This window comes from Ceratotherium simum, chromosome 3 (assembly GCF_057802395.1).
Source record: "Ceratotherium simum simum isolate JZ-2026a chromosome 3, ASM5780239v1, whole genome shotgun sequence".
NCBI classification, from domain to species: Eukaryota; Metazoa; Chordata; class Mammalia; order Perissodactyla; family Rhinocerotidae; genus Ceratotherium; species Ceratotherium simum.
Genome location: NC_141902.1, coordinates 69,269,830 through 69,293,337, shown reverse-complemented (window position 1 = coordinate 69,293,337; position 23,508 = coordinate 69,269,830). Strand labels below are relative to the sequence as shown.

The 23,508-nt window shown below is 38.3% G+C and overlaps 1 protein-coding gene across 7 annotated transcripts in view; it reads right to left on the bottom strand.

Moving 5' to 3' along the window:
• The window catches only part of SCAPER (S-phase cyclin A associated protein in the ER), a 439,244-nt gene that overhangs the window by 61,713 nt on the left and 354,023 nt on the right, over positions 1-23,508 (bottom strand). For all 7 annotated transcript variants that reach the window (XM_014780959.2, XM_087428755.1, XM_087428754.1 and 4 more), the window contains one exon: positions 13,670-13,902. In XM_014780959.2, coding sequence (XP_014636445.1) covers positions 13,670-13,902 — 233 coding nt within the window. The remainder of the gene's footprint in view (positions 1-13,669; positions 13,903-23,508) is intronic.

Sequence of the window (23,508 nt, the reverse complement as noted above, 5' to 3'; positions counted from 1 at the left end):
TTATTGGGGACCATCTATGGTGCCTACCAATGAGTCAGACTAACGTTTTTCTAAACTGCTGGGGTCTTGAATCACTGCACTGGCAATCTTTAGATGACTGCCTAAGAAGATGCTGAAACTAAATAGCTCCAAAAGGTCAAGGCAGAGAAAGTCATTTTGCCAACTTCATAGCTTTGAGGGAAGAATGTAGAATCTTCTAATGGATATTGGTATCAGTGGCAACATATCTTTTACATTGCAACTGTTAGGTTGAAATTATAATGTTGAGACTGTTACCATATCCAGAATGAAAAGCTTTAATGTAGAAAACCTCGTGGTCTTCTTGGAATGTGCATCCTGGGAAACATGCTGCTGTGAATGCTCCAGTAAACAGGCCTCCTCATTGCTTTACCTTTCGAGATTTAAAATGAGTCCCTCTGTAGCTTTTTGCGATTGGAATTTATAAACTGAAAGGGATATACAGGGATATATAAAGTGATACATAAAGAGTTATTGCCTCTTCTTTGTCTATTCTCGTCCAGCCACTCATTCTCACCTCAACAGAAATATTGTTCCATAGGGTTCTACCTTTGAACTAGGTTTAGTAAACTCATGAAATCCCACGGTTTCAATTATCCTCGCTATGTTAATAACTCCTAATTATCCCCAAGGCTACTTCTTTCCTAAAGTTCTAGTTTCTGGATATTTTCTCTTGGGGGTCCTAAGACATCCCTCCGTGGATAAGTTCAAACAAAAACTCATTATCTCTTCTCCTGACATCTCCTCCTCTGAATATTGCTTAACTGAATGTCACCATTTATCCCATAAATAACGCAAGAAGTTTGGGGCTAACTATTTGTAACCATGCATTCATCCATTCAATTATTTCTAACTATGACACTGATGCTAACCTCAAGGACCTCATGAGGTAGAGACTGACACATAATAATCTCTGTAAGAGGTATGTTCAAAGTATTACTACAATTTAGCAGGAGGGTCTAATTTTGGCTCAATGGGTCAGGGATAGTTTTTTGGAGGTCTTCAAATCTTTAAGTGCATTCACCAGTATTTTGGAGGTTGACAGACAGGATTTGGAGCATGTATTTTTGATGGGTGGCGATCTAGCCAATGAAGTATGGTCCTGGAAGCAATATCTGTGATAGTGGGAGTTTCTGATCCCTGGGCCAGGCTAAGGCAGTGAGCTACTGGACTGAACAATTCCCATGGTTCAGCACAATTCCTGATTTTGATAGATATAGTAGCTCTTGATTGTGAGAGATATTACAGCTATTCAGTTACGTAGCGTTCTTCCGGGAGTCATTCCTGGAGATCTAGTCTAGAACCTGCTCTTTCAGTCTTTGCAATAATTTTGTAAGCACCTAATTCTGTGTATTAAGTCCTTGCTGCTTCAAATAGTTACAGTGGCTTCTGTTTCCTACAACTGCATTCTGATTGATACGAAGACTGATAAACAATAACCTCAGTAGTGATAAACACAATATAAATGAAGACAACACAAAATGCCATTTCACATACATCAGATTGACAAAAATTAATAAGTCTGTTAACGTAAAACACTGATAAGGATATAGGGAAATGGAACTCCTATCCTTTGCTGATGGGAAGTAAAATTTGTATAATTACTTTGGAGAACAATTTGGCATTACCTGGTAAAGCTGAACATGCATTTATCATAGCATTCATAAATTCCTAATATAGGCACATAAACTTGAGAAACTCCCATACAAGTACAAAAGATTTCTACAAGAATGTTCACTACATCATTGCTTGAAATAGTGAAAAAGTAGAAACTATTGCCCTCAGGTGGAAAATGAATAAACAAACTGGGAATTGATTCATTTCATAGAATCTGTAGAGCAGTTAAAATGAATTGATCCAACCTATATGCATCAACATAAATAAGTCTCAACAACGTTAGGTGAAAACAGAAATTGACAAAATAGTATGATAGCATTTATGTAAATTTTAAATAGACAAAATATAGAAAATAGGTATGTTGTTTATGGATATATAATATATAAATATACATATAAACATAAAATTTATATACATAAATATATTTATATATACATAAATATATATTTTGTTAGGTGTATGTTGATATACTTCATAATAAAATAGAAAATTTAAATATTTAAAAAGGCAATAATGACAAACAGAAAGCATAATCTTATTTTTCCTCCAGGTTTATTGAGATGTAGTTGATATATAACGTGTAAGTTTAAGGTGTACAATGTGATGATTTGATACATGTATATATTGCAAAATGATTACCACAATAAGGTTTAGTTAACACCTCTATAACCTAACATAGTTACAATTTTTGTGTGTGTGTCTGTTGAGAACTTTAAAGCTCTATGCTCAACTTTCAAAGATACAATAAAGTATTGTTAACTATAGTCACCATGTTGTACAGTACATCTCCAGAACTTATTCGTCTCATAAATGGAATTTGAACCCTTTGATCAACTTCACCCATTTCCCCACTCTTCAGCCCCTCACAACCACCAACCTACTCCCATTTCTGAGTTTATTTTTCTTAGATTTCGCACATAAGTGAGATCATATGGTCTATGTATTGACTAAACATGACAAATATATCATATTTGTCTATGTCCAACTTATTTCACTTAGCATAAGGTCCATCCATGTTGTCACAAATGGAAGGATTTCCTTTTTTATGGCTGAATACTATTCCATTGTGCATGTGCGTGTGTGTGTCTGTCTGTCTATCTATCTATCTCACATTTTATTTATCCATTCATCTGATGTTGGACACAGGTTATTTCTATATCTTAACTACTGTGAATAAGGCTGAAATAAAAATGGGAGTACATCTATTTCTTTGAGACAGTGATTTCATTTCCTTTGCATATACACCCAGAAGTGGAATTGATGGATCATATGATAGCATTATTTTTAATTTTTTGAGGAACTTCCATACTGTTTTCCACAGCGGCTATACGAATGTATATTCCTACCAACAGTGGACAAAGGTTCACTTTTCTCCACATTCTTGCCAACACCGTTATTGCTTGTCTTTTTGATGACAACCATTCTAACAGGTATGAGGTGATATCTCATTGTGGTTTTAATTTGCATTTCCCTGATGATTAGTGATGTTGAACATCTTTTCTTGTACCTGTTGGCCATTTGTGTGTCTTTTTTGGAAAAATGTCTACAGGTCCTTTGCACATTTTTTAATTGGATTATTTGTTTTTTTGCTACTGGTTGTAGGAGAGCCTTATGTATTTTGGGTATTAACCCCTTATCAGATATATCATTTGCAAATAATTTCTCCCATTTTATAGGATGCCTTTTCATTTTGTTGATTGTTTCTTTTGCTGGGCAGATTTTTTTTTTTTTAATTTATTTTTTTCCCCCAAAGCCCCAGTAGAATGTCATAGATGCACATCCTTCTAGTTGCTGTACGTGGGACGCGGCCTCAGCATGGCCAGAGAAGCAGTGCATCGGTGCGTGCCTGGGATCCGAACCTGGGCCGCCAGCAGCGGAGCGCGTGCACTTAACCGCTAAGCCATGGGGCCGGCCCTGGGCAGATGTTTTTAAGTTTGATGTAGTCCCACTTGTTTATTTTTGCTTCTGTTGCTTATGCTTTTTGTGTCATATCCAAAAAAATATTGTCAAGACCAATATCAAGAAGCTGTTTCTCTGTTTTCTTCTAGGAGTTTTATGGTTTCAGGTCTTACATTGAACTCTTTAATCCATTTTGAGTTCATTTCTGTGTGTGGTGTTAACATAGGGGTCCAGTTTCATTCTTCTGTATGTAACCACACAGTTTTCCCAGCACCATTTAATGAAGAGACTATCCGTTCCCCATTGAGTATTCTTGGCTCACTTGTCAAATATTTGTGGACTGTATATCCGTGGGTTTATTTCTGGGCTCTCGATTTTGTTCCATTGGTCTGTGTGTCTGTTTTTATGCCAGTACTATACTGTTTTGATTACTATAGCTCTGTAATATAGTTCAAAATCGGCAAGTGTGATACCTCCAGCTTATACTTCTTTGTCAGGATTGCTTTGGCCATTTGGAGTCTTTTGTGGTTCTATGTGAATTTTAGGATTGTTTTCTCTATTTCCGTAAAAAATGCCATTGTAATTTTGATAGGGATTGCACTGAATCTACAGATAGCTTTGGATAGTACATATATTTTAGGAATATTAATTCTTCCAATCCATGAACATGGGATATCTTTCCATTTATGTGCGTCTTCCTCAATTGTTTTCTTCAATGTCTGTCTTATAGTTTTCAGACAGATCTTTAACCTGTTTGGTTCTATTTATTCCAAACTATTTTATTCTTTTTGATGAAACTGTAAATGGGACTGTTTTCTTTATTTCTTTTTCAGATAGTCTGTTGTTAGTGTATAGAAATGCAACTGATTGTTGTATGTTGATTTTGTATCCGGCAACTTTACTGAATTTATTATTTCTAACAGTTTTTTGGTGGAATCTTTAGGATTTTTTATATATGTCATCTGCCAAGAGAGACAATTTTACTTCTTACTTTCCGATTTTGATGCCTTTTACTTTCTTTTTCTTGCCAAACTGCTCTGGCTAGGATTTTCAGTACTATGTTGAACAGGAGTGGTAAGAGTGGGTGCCCTTGTCTTGTTCTTGATCCTAGACGAAAAGCTTTCAGCCTTTCACCATTGAGTATGATGTTAGCTGTGGGCTTGTCATATATGGTCTATATTACGTTGAGGTATGTTCCTTCTATACCCAACTTGCTGTGAGTTTTTATCATGAATGGATGCTGAATTTTGTCAAATGCTTTTTATGCATCTATTGAGGTGATCATATGATTTTTGTGTTTAATGCTATTAATGTGATGTATCACATCTGTCACTTAGCATATGTTGAACCATCCTTGCATGCCAGGAACGAATCTCACTTGATCATGGTGTATGATCCTTTTAATGTGCTGTTGAATTTGGTTTGCTAGTCTCTTGCTGAGAATATCTGCATTTACATTCATCAGAGATATTGGCTTGTAGTTTTCTTTTAGTGTCCTTTTCTGGCTTTGGCATCAGAGTAATGCTGGCATCCTAAAAAGAGTTTGGCAGTGTTCCCTCTACTCCAATTTTTTGGAAGAGTTTGAGAAGGACTGGCATTAATTCTTCCTTAAATGTTTGGTAGAATTCACCAGTGAAACCCTCTGGTTCTGAGCTTTTCTCTGTCGTGAGGTTTTTGATTACTGATTTAATCTCCTTACTTGTTATTGGTCTATTCAGATTTTCTACTCCTTCATGATATATGGTCTTGGTAGTTGTATGTTTCTAGAAATTTATCCATTTCTTCTAGGTTGTCTAATTTGTTGGCATGTAGATGTTCATAATAGTCTCTTATTATCCTTTATATGTCTGTGGTATCAGGTATAATGTCTCCTTTTTTTATTTATAGCTTTATTTATTTGGGTCTGCTCTCTTTTTTCTTAGTTAGTCTAGCTAAAGGTTTGTCCATTTTGTCTACCTTTTCAAAGAACCAACTCTTAGTTTTGTTAATCTTTTCTATTGTTTTGATATTCTCTATTTCATTTATTTCTGCTCTAATCTTTATTATTTTTTTCCTTCTACTAAATTTGGGCTTAGTTTGCTCTTTTTCTAGTTCCTTGAGGTGTAAAGTTAGGTTGTTTATTTGACAACCATTGCTGCTTCTTGATGTATGCATTTATTGCTATAAACTTCCATCTTAAAACTGTTTTTGCTGCATCCCATAAGATTTGTTATGCTGTGTTTCTGTTTTCATTGTCTGAAAATATATAATTTTTGATTTCTTCTTCGATCCATTGATTGTTCAGGACTGTGTTGTTTAATCCATGTATTTGTGAATTTTTCAGATTTCCTTTTGTTACTGTTTTCTAGTTTCATACCATTGTGGTCAGAAAAGATACTTCATATAATTTCTATGTTCTTGAATTTTTTGAGACTTGTTTTGTGGCCTAATATATGATCCATCCTAGAAAATGTTCCATGTGCATTTGAGAAGACTGTGTATTCTGGTGCTGTTGGATGGAATGTTCTATATATGTCTGTTAGGTCCTTTTGGCCTGTAGTGTTGTTTAAATCTGCTATTTCTTTATTGATTCTCTGTTTAGAAGACCTATCTATCGTTGGGAGTGGGGTATTAAAGTCCCTAACTATTACTGTAAAATTTAATTCTGTCTCCCTCACTTTTTGTTTGGGAAAGTCTTTATTTCTCCTTCATTTCTGAAGGACAGCATGGCTAGGCAGAGCATTTGTGGATGACAGTTTTTCCTTTCAATATTTTGAAATGCGGTGCCTTGATGCTGGGTGGGGCTGCAGGCTGGGTTTTGTGATCAGGTAGGCTGCCGGCTGTGCTTTGATGTTGGGCAAGGTTGCTAGCTAGGCTCTCTGGTTGTGAGGGGCCTCCAGCTGTATTCTATAGTTGAATGGGGCTAGAAATGGTGCTCTGTGGTTTGGAAGGCCTTTGTCTGGACTCCTTTGTGGGGTGGGGCCACAGGCTATGCTCTGTGGCTAAGCAGGCCTGTAGGCTGGACTCCGAGGCTGCCAGGGCCACTGACCAGGCTTCCTGGTTATGTTGGGGCGGAGGCTATGCTCAGCAGTTCGGTAGGGCTGATGGCTTGGCTCTTCGCCTGAGGAGAGCTGTAGAACAGGCTTCGTGGCAGCCTGCGTTCTCTGGCTAGGCTTCCTGGATGGTCAGGACTGGAGGTAATGCAGAGCAGTTGGTCAGGGATGTGAATTTGCTTCTGTGTCCAAGTGGGGCGGGAGAATGGGCTCTATAGCCAGTACGAGCTAGAGACTGGGGACCCATATCAGGCCTAACTGCCACCCGACTCCCCGGCCAAATGGGGCTACCAGCTCAGCTCTGCAGATGGGCAGAGCTGCTGCCTGGGATCTCTGCTTGGGCACCACTGCAAGCAGGAACACAGTCTGCCAAGATCTGAGTGCTGACTGCTGTCAGCCCTGACCCCCTTCTCCCTTTCTATTTGGTCTCCAGTGATCCCCAGGAGGCAACACCCAAGTGGGAATCCTGGGAAGCATCTCACAATGCTGGGAGAGCTGGATGCCACCTTGGGCTCTCTTTTCCTGCTGGAGAAACAATAGGCTTACAGAGGCCCTCTCAGTGCAGCACTGCGCTGGAGTGGTAATGTGGTCAGAGTGTAGGTGCTCCTCTCTGAGGTCCAAGGGGGGTGCTTCAGCCTCACCCACCCCCACATTCTGGAATTTTTGTGATAGTGTCTTACCTATGGATAGTTGCTAGCTGGCGTTCTTGTGAGGAAGACTGAAGTCTGGAATGACTTCTGTCACCATCTATTTGATGACACAATCAGTTCCACAGTAACAAACTCAGATCTTATAAAGAGAAAATTAGCAAAGGGAATCAATACTGTTCCTGACAAGCAGGAGCATCATCTGCAACATGTGGCTTCCACTTCATAGTATAGGATGGTTGGTAGTGCTTTAGCACATTCCATCCACATCTCAGCAAAGTTTTGGAGGCTAAAAGTCCAAGACCAAGGTGCTGGCAGGGTTGGATTTCTCTGAGACCTCTCTCTTTGTCTTCCAGATGGCTGTCCTCTTGCTGCCTCTTTCTTAATATATGAAAAGCTTTTACAATGAAAAAAAGTCAGCACCTCCAATAGAAAAATGGGCAAAGTACATGAACAGATAACACAAAATAATAAAAATGGCCATTGAACATTAAAAAATGTTCAGCATCACTTCTAATATAAAAATGAAATCTCATTTTCACCTCTCAGTTTGGCTACAACTCAAAAGAATGATGATTAACATTGTCTAGGCTGAAGGTATAAGAACATACTCATAGGTAATCTTTGTGCAGGTCAATTTGGCAATATAGATCAAAATCCTTAATGCATATTCTTTGACCCAGAAATTCTACTTTTCAACATCTACTATAAGAAAACAATCAGCTGGGGCCGGCCCGGTGGCGCAGCAATTAAGCGCGCATGCTCTGCAGCGGCGGCCCGGGGTTCGCAGGTTCGGATCCCAGGCGCACACCGATGCACCGCTTGTCAAGCCATGCTGTAGCGGCATCCCATATAAAGTGAGGAAGATGAGCACGGATGTTAGCCCAGGGCCAGTCTTCCTCAGCAAAAAGAGGAGGATTGGCAGATGTTAGCTCAGGGCTAATCTTCCTCACCAAAAAAAAAAGAAAAGAAAAAGAAAACAATCAGCTGTAGGGAAAGATGAGTGTATGAAGATGTTCTTCACAGTGTTATCTGTAACAGTAAAAAACTAGAATAAATCTATCTGAATAATAATAGGTTACCTAAGGCAAATCATTGCTATGTAATGAAATACTTGGAAAGCCAGTAAAAATTAATCTGCAAGTTTTTACTGATTTGGAAAATAAAAAAAACACACAATAAAACAATAGGTATGGGCCGGCCCGGTGGCTTAGCGGTTAAGTGTGTGCGCTCCGCTACTGGTGGCCCGGGTTTGGATCCCGGGCACGCACCGACGCACTGCTTCTCCGGCCATGCTGAGGCCGCGTCCCACATACAGCAACTAGAAGGATGTGGAACTATGACATACAACTATCTACTGGGGCTTTAGGGAAGAAAAAAAAAAGGGGAGGATTGGCAATGGATGTTAGCTCAGAGCTGGTCTTCCTCAGCAAAAAGAGGAAGATTAGCACGGATGTTAGCTCAGGGCTGATCTCCCTCACAAAAAAGAAACAAAAAAACCAATATATATAAGTATTACAATATTTTTAATCAAATAACCACATATATGTACCCCAAAACTAAAACCAAAACAAGCCCAGTTATTATCTTTGGGTGGTGGAATTAAAGATAATTTTTTGTGTCTTTTAAAAAATATCCACTGTACTCTTCTGTGTTTTCCAAATTGTTTTTCTCACTGAGCACATATTATTTTTATAATTAGGAAAAAGAAGTTATTTTGTAAAGGGGAAGCGGGGAGAGAGACAGAAAGGTAGGCTATCTGCTATAGAGATAGCAAGAGAACCTGAACACTTAAAAGTAAGAGAGTAGCAATGGAGTGAAGGTTATAAATCTGAGAGATATTTACAAGGCAGAATCATTAGGTAATAGAGACTTAGCTGAATATGGGTTTGGTAAAGGATTGTGAGGAGTCTTTGACAATGCTCAGATTGCTGGCTGGCTTAAGTAACTGAATGGGATATTGGTATCACTGATAAGAACAGAGGACAGAGGAAAAGGAGCTCTTTTGAATGGAAAGATTATGTGTTCAATTTTGAACTCGTGGAGCCTGAGATGCCTGTGGTACATCTGGTAGCTAGATATGTGGCTAGGGATTGTTGGCCAGGAAAGTGCTAGGCTAAAGTATAATTTTATAACTTCTCGTTGAATAGTTGCCTTATATTTGATCACTTTTGATTCCAAAAGGCTGGTTATCAGTGACTTGGACTCATCTATTTGCCTCTTGGTTGTACTGTTTGATTTCTCTGTTTTGAGAGATAGAAATTTCTAACTGGACATGATGAAAAGAATTGTGCTACAGCAAAAGACTGGGAATAGCCAAAGCAATCTAGTGAAAGAATAACAAAGCTGGAGGCATCACACTTGCTGGTTTTAAACTATATTACAAAGCTATAGTAATCAAAACAGTATGGTACTGGCATAAAAACAGACACATAGACCAACGGAACAGAATCAAGAGCCCAGAAATAAACCGAAGCACATACAGTCCACAAATATTTGACAAGGGAGCCAAGAATACTCAGTGGGGAAAGGATAAAGGATAATCTCTTTGATAAATAGTGCTGGGAAAACTGGATAATTACATGCAGAAGAATGAAATTGGACCCTATCTTATACTACTCACAAAAATGAACTCAAAATGGATTAAAGACTTAAATGTAAGAACTTAAACCATAAAACTCCTGAAAGAAAATATAGAGAAAAAGCTTTTTGATATTGGTCTTCACAATATATTTTGGATATGACACCAAAAGCACAAGCAACAGAAGCAAAAACAAACAAGTGGGACTATATCAAACTTAAAAACATCTGCCCAGCAAAAGAAACAATCAACAAAATGAAAAGGCATCCTATAGGATGGGAGAAATTATTTGCTAATGATATATCTGATAAGGAGTTAATATCCAAAATATATAAGGCACTCCTACAACCAGTAGCAAAAAACCAAATAATCCAATTAAAAAATACACAAATGACTTGAACAGACATTTTTCCAAAGAAGACATAAATGGCCAACAGGTACAAGAAAAGATGCTCAACATCACTAATCACCAGGGAAATGCAAATCAAAACCACAATGAGATACCACCTTCACACCTTTTAGAATTGCTATTATCAAAAAGTCAAGAGATAATATTTTTGTAAGGAGAAAAGTGAACACTTACACATTGTTGGTGGGAACATACATTTGTATAGCCACTGTTGAAAACAGTATCGAGGTTCCTCAAAAAATTAAAAATAGTACTACCATATGATCCATCAATTCCACTTCTGGGTACATATCCAAAGGAAACAAACCACTATCTTGAAGAGATATCTGCTCTCCCATGTTCACTGCAGCATTATTTAGAATAGCTAAGACATGGAAACAATCTAAGTATCCACTGACCGGTGAATGGATAAAGAAAATGTGGTGTGTCTATATACACATAGATAGATACACACACCCACACACACAATGGAATATTATTCAGCCATAAAAAAGAAGAAAATCCTGCCATTTGTGACAACATAGATGGACCCTGAAGGCATTATGGCTGTGAAATAAGTGAAATAAGTCAGAAAGGAAAAAACAAATACAATATTATCTCACTTATATGTGGAATCTAAAAAAGCTGAACTCATACAAATAAGAGAGCAGAACAGTGGTTACCAGGGCCTGGGGGGTAGAGGGAGAGGGGAGATATCGGTGAAAGGGTACAAACTTTCATTTATAAGATGAATAAGTTCTGGGGATGTAATGTACAGCATGGTGACTATAGTTAACAATACTGTATTACATACTTGAAAGTTGCTAAGAGAGTAGCTCTTAAATTTTTCACCACACACACACACACACAAAAGGCAATTACGTGAGATGATACAGGTGTTAACTAACCTTACTGTGGTAATCATTTTGCAATATATATATGTATCAAATCATCACATTGCACACCTTAAACTTACACATGTTGTATGTCAACTATATCTCAACAAAGCTGGAAAAAAATAAAACTGTGGAGTTTCAGGGTTGGTCCATTTCCTGAACGAATTTCAAATCAGCATTTTTTCAAATTGCAATTTGCTTCTATCCTACAAACAATATTCTTTCCTAAAACTATGCTAAACACTATAACTGTCAATATTTTCATTTTATAGAAAAAAATTCTGATGTTTGACAGCCAAACGATATTATTTGGATATTCTTTTTTTTTCCCCATAAATTTATTTATTTATTTATTTTTCCCCAAAGCCCCAGTAGATAGTTGTATGTCATAGCTGCACATCCTTCTAGTTGCTGTATGTGGGACGCGGCCTCAGCATGGCCGGAGAAGCGGTGTGTCGGTGCATGCCCGGGATCCGAACCCGGGCTGCCAGCAGCGGAGCGCGCGCACTTAACTGCTAAGCCACGGGGCGGGCCCTTATTTGGATATTCTATCAAAGGTCTTTTTATTTGTTTTTTTCCCCAGGACCTTGTGCAGTGTCTAGCACAAAGTGAGTACAGGTGACCATACCTTGAACTGATAAATATTTCCAAGAACTCCTTAGATCTAGAAACTTGACTGAACCATGTAAAATATTGAGAATAAATACTGTTATTTCCTCATCTCTGTTAGACACCCTCTTGCCTCTTCTATGCCAGATGAGGAGAAGGAAGGGACACATGTCAGGGTGGTATGCCCTGCTCCAGCTCTACCTCATGGGTACAGGCCAGAGAATAGCACCAAAGACTGTGTTGGAACTCTTTCCACTTAACTTTACACCACTAGAGATATAAACTGACAAAAAATGCCCGGGCTGTGGCAGGGAGTAGAGTAAGATTTCTTGTTAGTTCATATCTGAGATGGTGAGAAAGGAAGCATGGAAATAATTAAACATGTTCGGTTTGCTTCATTAGGTAGATTTGAGATATGGTTTGTGGCTCTACATATAGGCATCATCAAGCCAACTAACAATGCATACATTACCTGTAAGAAAACAACTTTCACCAAATGTGGTTCAAGTCAGAAAAAGAGTGACATGGTTTTGTTCTAAAGTACTGTAGTTGTCAATCATCCTTTTTAAGTTACATGAGTTATTTGGTTTGGCAGATTACCACTGTTATTTTTTTTTTCCAATACCTTTCTCCTTTACGAAGGATCTGGTAACTATAATAATGTATGTGAAAATGTATGTACTTTCTCCTGGAAGGCCCACTGGAATTGCACTGAAGCATTTGGCTGGGCCTTCCACCTCATCACAGTCAAGGCATGTGGCTAAGTTGTCTGAACGACAAGAATGCAGGGTTGCTGCATCACATGGGCCCAAGGGAGAATGCTGGGACAGAATGGCATTCATCAGCAGAGAGGGCTAGGTTCTACGATGACCAAAAGGACGTGGGGAAATTGAATGGGATCAAGCAACCGAGAGAAAGGCCAGGGAGGGTAAAAGTCAAGTGCTGTATGATAAATGGTTGTGGACCCACAGGGCCTAGTACTCTCCAGCAATAAATATGCTTGGGGAAAGAGGGCAGGCAGATGGAAAGGATAAGTGAACAAAGTAATCAAGGCTAAGAAAGATACTGAATGAAACAACTGTTCACAAGAAAGCACTACAAGAAACCAGAGGAAATTTATGAACTGTGAGAGAAAAATGCAGAAGAGCGCATTCTCTTTTTCCCATCAACCTCCAAGCTTCAGAGAGCGACAAATTGCATGGATTTTGGAAGCCAGAGATCAGCGCAGATCACAGAGGAGTTGCTGATACGTGGGACAGGTAATTGATTAACACCAGATGGAATCCTGTTGGGAAATTAAATGTCCTAGGTGATTCAAGATTCACAAGAGAAAAAGAGATCAGATGTCAAAGTAGGAGTAAATTTCCCTGGAGAAAAGGTGACCTTAGAAGGAAGTAGAGTTGACCTTGAACAGGTGTCAGAAATTGCCACATGTGTGTAGTGGAAAGCATACAGGTGTTGGAGTCCAGCTGGACCTGAGTTCTAGTCTCAACTCTCCTATCTGCTTTTAAACTTATATTTATTACATAACCTTGGGCAAAGCACTTAACCTCTCTGAGCAATTTCCTCACCTACAAAGTCTGAATTAGAAATCTTACACTTATAGGGCTGCAAAGCCTCTACTATAACACCTTACACATAATGGGTGCTCCATAAATGGTAGCTATTATTATTAAGTCTGGACCAAATTTATAAACTCTTTGAGTTGGAAAGAGTTGACAGCAAGAAAGTTATAAAAGCTTGGACACTACATATATTAATATCAAATATCTAAGTATCAAGAATGACAGATGAGGTCTACCTATATTGCTTTTCATTACTAGGATTTTCCTTCTATCTACAAAATGTGGTGTATTCTCTACCAGGAATTTGTGGATAGTGTTGTGAGAACCACTGCCATCACATGGGCCCTGAGATCTAAATTATTTTAATATAATTTTTTTTAACAAAGAAGAAAGTTCTAAGATATCTAGTAATTTTACCTGATGAGGTCCTGAACTCGACTGTTAAAAGCATCACCTTGTGAGGGTTTGTTTTTCATTTCCTGTGTTGATATTTTTGGTGTAGCCGGCCGGCTGTTTCCATCTGGTCGATTGGCAATCAGACAGCCAAAAACCACAGCACTGACTTTGAGAAGTCCAGTTGTCAAGCCTTCAAAAACTTGCTTATTTGTATTTCTTCCCAAAATAGCATTATTTTCATCTGGAACATAAACCTAGATGGAAAAAAATACAGTAATTGTGTTTCAATAAAACCACCAAAAATGGACAGAGACGATTTGGAAAATTTCTGGAATCATAATTCATTTTGAAATTCTAGAGGTGGCTATCTGAATATTCGAACATTGTTTCTGAAGTCAGATTGCTGAGTTCAAATCTCAGCTTTGCTCTTGCTAGCTGGGTGACCTTGGGAAGGTTACTACTTCCAAGCTTCAATTTTTTCATTTATAAAACAGGGATAACGACAATACCTATATCAAGGATTCTTGTGAGGATTAAAGGAGCTAATACACATAAAATGTTTAGCTCATGCCAAGGCTTATAGTAAGTGCTCAATAATATTACTTACTCAATTGAATAAATTATATTAAAAACTTGTACAGGGGCCGGCCCCATGGCTTAGCGGTTAAGTGCGTGTGCTCCGCTACTGGCGGCCCGGGTTCAGATCCCGGGCGTGCACTTGTCCAGCCATGCTGCGGCGGCGTCCCACATACAGCAACTAGAAGGATGTGCAACTATGACATACAGCTATCTACTGGGGCTTTGGGGAGAAAAAGGGGGAAAAAAAGGAGGAGGATTGGTAATAGATGTTAGCTCAGGGCCGGTCTTCCTCAGCAAAAAGAGGAGGATTGGCATGGATGTTAGCTCAGGGCTGATGTTTCTCACCAAAAATAAATAAATAAATAAATAAAAATACTTAAAAAAAAAAAAAACTTGTACATATTCAGAAAATGAACCAACTGGTAGACTCAGAGCATTGTTTCTTGTTAAAGTGAATTTTTAAAATATCTCATCTAGGTCCGGCCCCATGGCATAGTGGTTGAGCTCGGTGCGCTCCTCTTCGGTGGCCTGGGTTCATGGGTTTGGATCTCGGGCTTGGACCTATACCACTTGTCAGCCATGCTGTGGTGGTGACTCACATACAAAATAGAGGAAGATTGGTACAGATGTTAGCTCAAGGCGAATCTTCATCAGCAAAAAAAAAGAAAAAAAAGTATATATATATGTATATATATACACACACACACATATATATATATATATATCTAATCTAAATTCCTCTATTGGGATGAAATTTGCATTTCTCATTACAAAATAGCAAAATAGTTTTTTCCTAATACATAGGGTCATATTCAGCTCTCTGCATACAGTTTACAGAAGTAATGTCATTGTTAAAAGTTGGGACTAGGAGACAGAACCTGGGTTTGGGTTCTGACTCTGTAGCTATATGATCTTAGAGAAGTTCCTTAACCTTTCTGTGTCTCAGTTTCCTTAATTGTGAAATGAGGATAATCTAATGAATCAACATATATAAATTCTTGGAACAATGTCTGGTACATAGGTAAGCCCCATAGAAGTGTTACCTGCTACCACAATTGCTACTCTTATCATGATTTCTATTACTACCAGGAGTGGATGCTATGGTGTATGAACATCAGCTCTCACAGAGAAGGATGACTAGAAGTACAATGGCTAGATATGTAATTACCAGGCTGGGAGCTTTGTGCCTTGGCCTGTGATACCAGCTACATAAGGGCTCACTCTTTCCAGGGAAAGAAGTGGCTCCTTCTGAAAGCCTCACTACCAAGAAAGGGGCAGAGACAATAAGCCAAGGGTGGGAAGGAAGGAGGTCTAGACTTGGAATCAGATGGCATTGTATTCAAGTTCCAATTCCTCCTCTAGAAGATCACATGACTTTAAATAATAATTTCACATTTCCAAGCCTTGGTTTCTTTATCTGCCTACCTGCTAGGACTACTCTGAAGTTCAAATAAGATGAATGGTAAAACACTTGGTAAACTATTACACTTCACAAATGCACTTACTTAGTAACAACCAATCTTTGCCTCATTCTCACTCTTTACTTGCACCAATTCTATCAAAAGATAGAGAAATAAATGATCACTTGGGTTCAAAAGGAGGATCTTTATAAACATAAGCAAACATTCTCTCCATTATTTTTTGTTGTTGTTAATTTAGACATTCCATGAAAGTCATTTTTCTGAGAATAGCCTTGTTTAAGACTGTTGACCACAAGTTATCTCTGACCACTCAGCCGTTACTAAGCCAAAGTAATTATAGCAGAATCTTTCTGCAGTGTGTGCTCCAATTAATTGATGAAAGGTCCCTTTGAAACTCTATAGTAGTTACAGAACGTCCACACAAGCTTCTTCAGATTGTAACTAGCATCACCTAGCCTATTCCAATGCAGAAGGTGGTATCAGGAGTGGAGTTTGAACTCAGGAATTCTATATAAGTCAAGATGAGCTAGGTTATGCTATAGTGAATCATTCCTCAAAAATTTCAGTGGCTTCAAACAATAAAGCTTACTTTTTCATTCAAATGACATGTCCATCTCAGGCTGGCTGAGGCTCCGCTCTGCATCGTTGTTGTCCTTACTCTGGAGTCCAGGTGATAAAGCAACCACCATTTAGAGCAACACTGTCCAACAGAACTTTCTAAGACAATTGAAATGTTTCAGTTTATGTTCTTCTACATCTGCACTAGTCACACGTGCCTATGAAACACTTGAATGTGGTTAGCGCAACTCAGGGACTAAATTTTTAATTTTAATTTAAATAGTGCCTAATGTATTGGACAGTACAGAGCACTGCAGGTCACAGTGGCAGAGAGGAAAAAAGATCTCTGGAAGGTCTTGTGTCAAGATGAAATGCGTTACCTGGAAGTGACACACACTTTTGCTCACAACTTATTGGTCAGAACTAATCATAGTCCAACTCAATCACAAGGGAGCCCAGAAATGTCATCCTATTGGGAAAGAGGGTGAGAATCAGAACATCTGGTCCACAGCAGTATTGACTGTATAACATTGTTTCTTCCATTATGACTATACAAATATTATTCACAGCTAAGCTATTTAGTAAATAATGATATTTACTTTCTTGTATAATTTTTTTTGTTTTTTGGTGAGGAAGATCAGCCCTGAGTTAACATCCATGCTAATCCTCCTCTTTTTGCTGAGGAAGACCAGCTCTGAGCTAATATCTATTGCCAATCCTCCTCCTTTGTTTTCCCCAAAGCCCCAGTAGATAGTTGTATGTCATAGTTGCACACCCTTCTAGTTGCTGTATGTGGGACGTGGCCTCAGCATGGCCGGACAAGCGGTGCGTCGGTGTGCGCCCGGGATCCTAACCCAGGCCGCCAATAGTGGAGCACGCGCATTTAACTGCTAAGGCACGGGGCTGGCCCCTCTTGTATAAATTTTTTGTTTCACTCAGATAACTTTTTTCCTAAGTTGAACTTCCTATTTATGTATCATTAATTCACTGTCAATCTTTCTGGTTATTTATGGTTATTCTATCTGGAATTTCCTCTCAAGTTCAAACACATCAAGAACTGTTGATTCTTTTTCTCTGCTAGAGACATTCCTCCTGAAACCCACCATCCTCCTGCTTTAATCTGAACTGGCTGCTCTCTAGGCCTATAACACAGCTCTAATTTTGAGACTGCTCATCTTCATCCTAAGAATTTCTTCCATTCTTTCCCTGGATTTGATGCCCTTATTTCTTGGATTCCATGTCTTTTCTTCCCATGTAATTCTCTCATTTTGTTGTAGGATATATTCCAACAACTTCCTAGGAAAGGGTGAATGGGAAGAAAAATTTTGAGACCTTGTGTGTCAGAGAATATCTTTATTTCATCCTTATACTTGACTTATAGTTTGGCTGGATATAGAATTCTTGGTTGGAACTAATTTTCCTTCAGAGTTTTGAAAGACTGCTCCATTGTTTTCTACTTCAAGCACCGTTGTTGAAAAGTCTAATCTAATTCCTAATGTTTTTGTGCATGACCTGTTTTGTCACCTCTGGAAACTTTTAGGAACTTCTCATCCCTGATTTCCTGTGTCTTGGTACAGGTCTTACTTCATTTTTTTGTGCAAAAACTAATGGTCTTTTCAATCTGGAAGCCATGTGTTTCACTTCTGGGGAAATTTCTTGCATTATTTATTTGCTAATTTCCTCTCATTCCTTCTCTGTTAGATTTGGTCCTGAACTGAGCCTCTAATTTTCTTATATTTTTTTCTTTTGCTTTTCATCTCTTGGGATTTTGTCCTACTTAGGCAATTTCCTTAACTTCATCGTCCAGTCCTTCTCCTGAGTTTTTAATGTCATCAATTATATTTTTAATTTTCAGGAGCTCTTTTTGGCTCCCTGTATGTTTTGTTTTTATAGTATCTTGGTTTTGTTTTATAGATACAATATTTTCTCATCTCTGTGAAATTATACTTTCTAAAGATTTTCTTTTGTTTCCTATATGATCTCTGTTTTAAGTTCTTTGTATTTTCAGGCTTTCCTCAAATATGTGGCAATCTGGGGCTTTCTGTTGATACTTAAGACTGATGCACAGATGGATCAAACAATGTATCACAATCTTGATCCAATCACAAGCTGGATACAAACTCTGTGTGAGAGGTTTCAATATAGATGACTAAGCAGAGAAGACTCAGCTTTTCTACTGGGGAATCCCAACTGTCAGTATTTATAGGTCTGTTCTCCTGGGCCAGTTAGTTTCACAAGAATTCACAAGAATGGAATCCTATATTCTCCAAGCCCGGAGTATGTAACATGGCCTGCCCATTTTCTCAGAGGTTCATAGGAGAAGGGGGCTGAGTGTCTCACTGTTTAAGGAATAGATTTTATTTAATCATTTTACTTAATCAATCACATGATTTTGTATGGCTGTACCTGGTGTCTCCATGTCCTAAGTAACTTTGGTTCAACCTCCTATCTTCTGCAGGGTTGCGGGGGCAGTCACTTGGCTGTACATGTAGCAGATGGGATCTAGGGCATCTAAACTGCCTCTCATTTAGACTCTCAACCAATCCCTCTCTTTCCAGCCCTATCTTTACCCTCATTTTCTGAGATACCTGGTAACTCTAATCCTTGAACCTTTTGGGGTTCTGTGGCATAAATTTTCTTCTGGCATTCTTCTTCCTGCTAATTTAGGTTTTAGCTTTCAGGCAACTGTCTTTCAATCATCTGCTTTCCAGATTAAAAAATATTTGCTCTCCTTCCCTTCCCATTCTCTTTGTCTTTTATTATAATATTAGTGGGGCCTCTAGGCAGAAAGAATGTAACTTATGTATTCAACTGGCCACATTTTAAAATTAACTCAATAAATCCCCTAAAGACACAACTTTCTTTACTCACACACACTAAAGAAAGACTATGAGAAATACATTGCTGGGTAATGTCAGAGTTCTTCATTCATCATAAATTTTCATATTCCTTTCTTTTCAAAAATCTTGTACTTATTTTTATCAAGTATTTCAAATAAAACAATACACATATCTATTACATGCGTATATATAACAATACTCTGATCCCTTGATCAGAGTGATGCTCTCCTCACCCTAAGGGTCATTCAGACCCTACAGACTCTGATTTTACAAATAACTGTAACAAGCTGTCTTTTCTTGGTTTATAGAAGAACAGAAAGAATAATATAAAAGAGGAAAGTGCTAACCATTTTAGAGGCAGGCAGTAGCAAAATGTGACACTAATTCTGAAAGCACAAGAAAAGACAGGTATAAGAGTGCAAAAGGCATTGCAACATGAGACTCACATGATCTTTATTGGACTCACTCATCTTTATTTCTTCTGAAATTATTATTTACTACAGATCAGTGTAACTGCTTATGGTCAAAAAAACAACCTTATATATCAAGAAAAGGCTAAATAATGAGCCATACTTATTTGGGGGGAGGGGTGGAGAAGGAAAGATAAAAACTAACATTTATTAGGTTTTTCCTCTATGCTAGGTGCTTAAGCATTTTCCTTATAGCATCACATTTAATCTTTTACAGATTAGTAAATCAAAGTTCAGAGATCTCAAGCAACATGCCCAAGTTTCACAGCTAGTTAATGGAAGAGCTGGGAATTCAACCTGAGATTATTAGACTCTAAAGTCCATGTGCTTTCTCTTACCCGGCACTGATCTCCTCCCATTGGGCATCTTTTTTACCAAGGATTCTGGAGAAACTTTGTATCTGGTGGAGGGAGGTGAAAATTGTTCACAGGCCAAACATTGCCTTTGTGATGTCTCTTCCATTAAACAAAAAGATTCCATAAGAGTTTTATTCTTGACCAAAGGGCAAGAAAATATTATATTTAAGGGTTGTTGGGGTAATTCTGGGTGAAATATACTAATCTTATTATTCAGAAACTATAAATGTGATTTGAGGACAAAATGTCACTTCTTCATCGGCCCCAAGAAATAAGCTCAAGGTAAATAAAGTAAATCAGACATACTTTCATACTATTCTTATATTCTCTGTCCATTTAGCTGACAACTTTTGATTTTCTATTTCATTGGGGCTTTCTGCTTAACTTTAGAATCACCATTTTAGCAGTTTCTCATAAAGTAAACACAAATTGAAAAACTCTAACATCTGGCAATTATACGAAGAACCCTCATGGCCTGCAGGAGCCAAGTCTCCCTCGTTAGACTTGCTGTGGTGAATCCTGGGACCTCAGACCTGGGTCTAAAGGCCCTCACTGTACTGAAGAGTCTTCCTTTCTCACCATGATTTCCTATTGTCTAACAGTCTAAGTTAGCCTCACATTCAAGTCAATCACCTCCTCATATTTTTCCATAGAATTTGTTTTTTTCTCTCTGATTTCCTCATTTAGTATCAATCCTGTCACTGCTGAGAATAGCATTTTTTTTTCTTGTAACCTTTTTAAGTCTTTTTGTCTGTCTCATCAGGACATCATTTTATTCAAACAGTCACAGAAATTCTCCTCATGTTTCTATACAGATTTTTCTTTTGCTGGTTTTAAATCATTTTACACCAATGTTTTCATAGGAAATCAATGTTTCATCTAGGAAAGAATTTTAAAATTGCCTGAATTAAGGTAAGGAGGAGTTTATCTTCAGTGAGACAAAAGGTTCTTTCTAGTCTTCAAAAATGAGATTTTATAAAAGGAAACTTGAAGGAGACGGTATCCATACTGTAAAGGATATTCCATTCAGAGCAGTACTCTGCACTGTTGTCTTTTGTCTAGTTAGATATCATCATTACTTGCCAGAGGTAAAATAACTCGTTAGTAGCTTGCTCTTTTGGGACATTTAGTAGATGAAATGCACAGCTAGAGTACTGATATATGCTTATAGACCAACACTTAAGTTTGAACTTCCTGCCAGCACAGCTGCTGGGCCAAGGGCACATTGCAAGTTGAGGGGCCTGTCCTTTAGGAAAGGTGTGCAAGCAACATCGTCCCATCTCCCCTGCCCACTGCCTTGGTCTACTGCACACCTGGTTTACCTGAGTCTGAACCACATTCCATCCTGGGGTGGGTGGTCTGTGGAGGGCAGGGGGAGGTTACCTTTCCAGCACACAGCAGTGCTTGTAACTACCACCTGCTGGTATGTACCAGGCCTGGCCTGGGAAAAAACAGAGCTAAGTAGCTTTTGGCTCTTCTGAATCTGTCACTCCAGAGGCAGAAATCTAAAACAACAATTTCTCTTCAACAGATGAAAGGTACTTCCTTTGGTATATTTCTTTAGACTACACTGGTGTGGTCATATCTTACTCTTATAGTAGCAGCAAATTACAAGTTGACTTCATGTACATATTCTTATTACAAAATGTCCCCTTCCTCTCAAATGATATTTGACCTTCTTAAAATTTTCAGATATTTCATATAGTTTTAGATCTAGAAAGAACCTTAGAATCAAAATTTTTCATTTTATATTTGAAGAAACCACGGTCCAGAGGAGAAAGAGACTTTCCTGAGGATAAAGAAACCATCAGGGCTGGAATAAGTACTGTGTTGCTTCTCTAAACCTACTCCAAAGGGAAACCCAATATTTATAGGATCAAGCCCTGAGGCAAAGTGGTTTAGCAAAATTAAATTAAAAGTCATTATCACTTTTTAAAAACAAGCTCATACTTTTTTCCCCCACTATCTACTCCACTGAAGTGGTTTCAAAAACTTTCTACATTCTTTTTTGCAATATAGAAAGATGCCTTCCTTAGTAGTACAAATCCATCCTTCTGTAAAGTGATTCCATGAGAGAGAAAATTAACTTGGTAACCAGTAGTAATTCTATCCAACTAATTTGAGTATTGTGAAGTTGGGTTTACGTATTTTAAGTTGTACAGTGTATTCACAACGGTCAGAATATGAATTAAATTCACTGAGAACCAACAGAAGACTGTTTAGAAAGCTCCTGTTAAGACAGTGTCAGAGTACAGGGAAAGAAAGAAAGCAAAAAATGTGGAAGGGCATCAGCAGCAGACACAGGTTTCTACATTGCTGGTACCATCTTATTTCCTTTAGCCAAACTGTTGTTAGACATACAAGTCTGTTCGTCATTGATATTTTATAAAACATCTATGCTCATGTTGTATTATGCATAAAAACAGAACTCATAAAAGATTTTACCCTAATGATTTACTTGGCTTGAAAGTATAAAAAGAAATTACATAGGAATGGCTAATAGTTTTTCAACATTATCTTTTTTAAATTCTACAAACAATATTATGACAATATAAAGGAGGACATTACATTTTATCCCAATCATCATTACCCTTTCTAATATATTTATGCCTTCCAGTCTCTGTTTATATATTTTATGCAGCCAAAATCCTAAATAGTAGATTTTTAGCAAACTTTATAGTGCATGCCTTAGTGGTCATGATGCTTGGAAATTTCTTTGTTATAAATTTTGAATCATATCATTCTTCTGCTCAAAATACTCCCTGGCTTCTCATCTCCTGCAAAGTAAAAGCCCCAAACCTCAAAATGGCCTTCCTGACCTGTCTACTGCCCCAAGTACCTCTCTAAATTCATATACTACACTCTGTCTGTCTCTTGTTCTTGCTCTGCTCTTTCCTCTGCCTGGAATACTCTTCTCCCAGGCATCCTCACGACTCATTCTCCCACTTCCTCTAGGTCTCTATTCAAATGCCATCCATAAACTTTTCTGGACTACCTTTTTAAAAGTAACATTCCTCTCCCCCAAACTCACTTTCCCTTTCCTGTTTACTCAGCTTTATCTTTCTTCCATAGCAATGGTCATCTCCTAAAATATACACCTCCTTCTCTCCCTCAACCAGAATATAAGCTCCATGAGGACAAGACTTCGTTTTGTCCACTGCTCTGTTCCTGGCGCCTAAAACATTGGCTGTGTAGTAGGTATTCAAAAAATATTTGCTGAATTTGTCTAGACATTAATTTTCAATTAAAAAAACTTTGCCAAACCAATGATTGTGACTTATTCAGGAGACCCAAGTTAAAAACAAAACCAGCGGGCCGGCCCCGTGGCTTAGCGGTTAAGTGCGCGCGCTCTGCTGCTGGCGGCCCGGGTTCGGATCCTGGGCGCGCACTGAAGCACTGCTTCTCCGGCCATGCTGAGGCCACGTCCCACATACAGCAACTAGAAGGATGTGCAGCTGTGACATACAACTATGTACTGGGGCTTTGGGGGGAAAAAAAAAAAACCAGCACTTTTTTTTTTTTTTAATGACTAATGTACGTAGTCACCCTGGATAAATTTGTGAATAAAAGGAATAAAGGAATTTTGCGTGTTACCCCCTTCTCTTTGCAACATCCTACTTCTTCTTCACCTGTTAT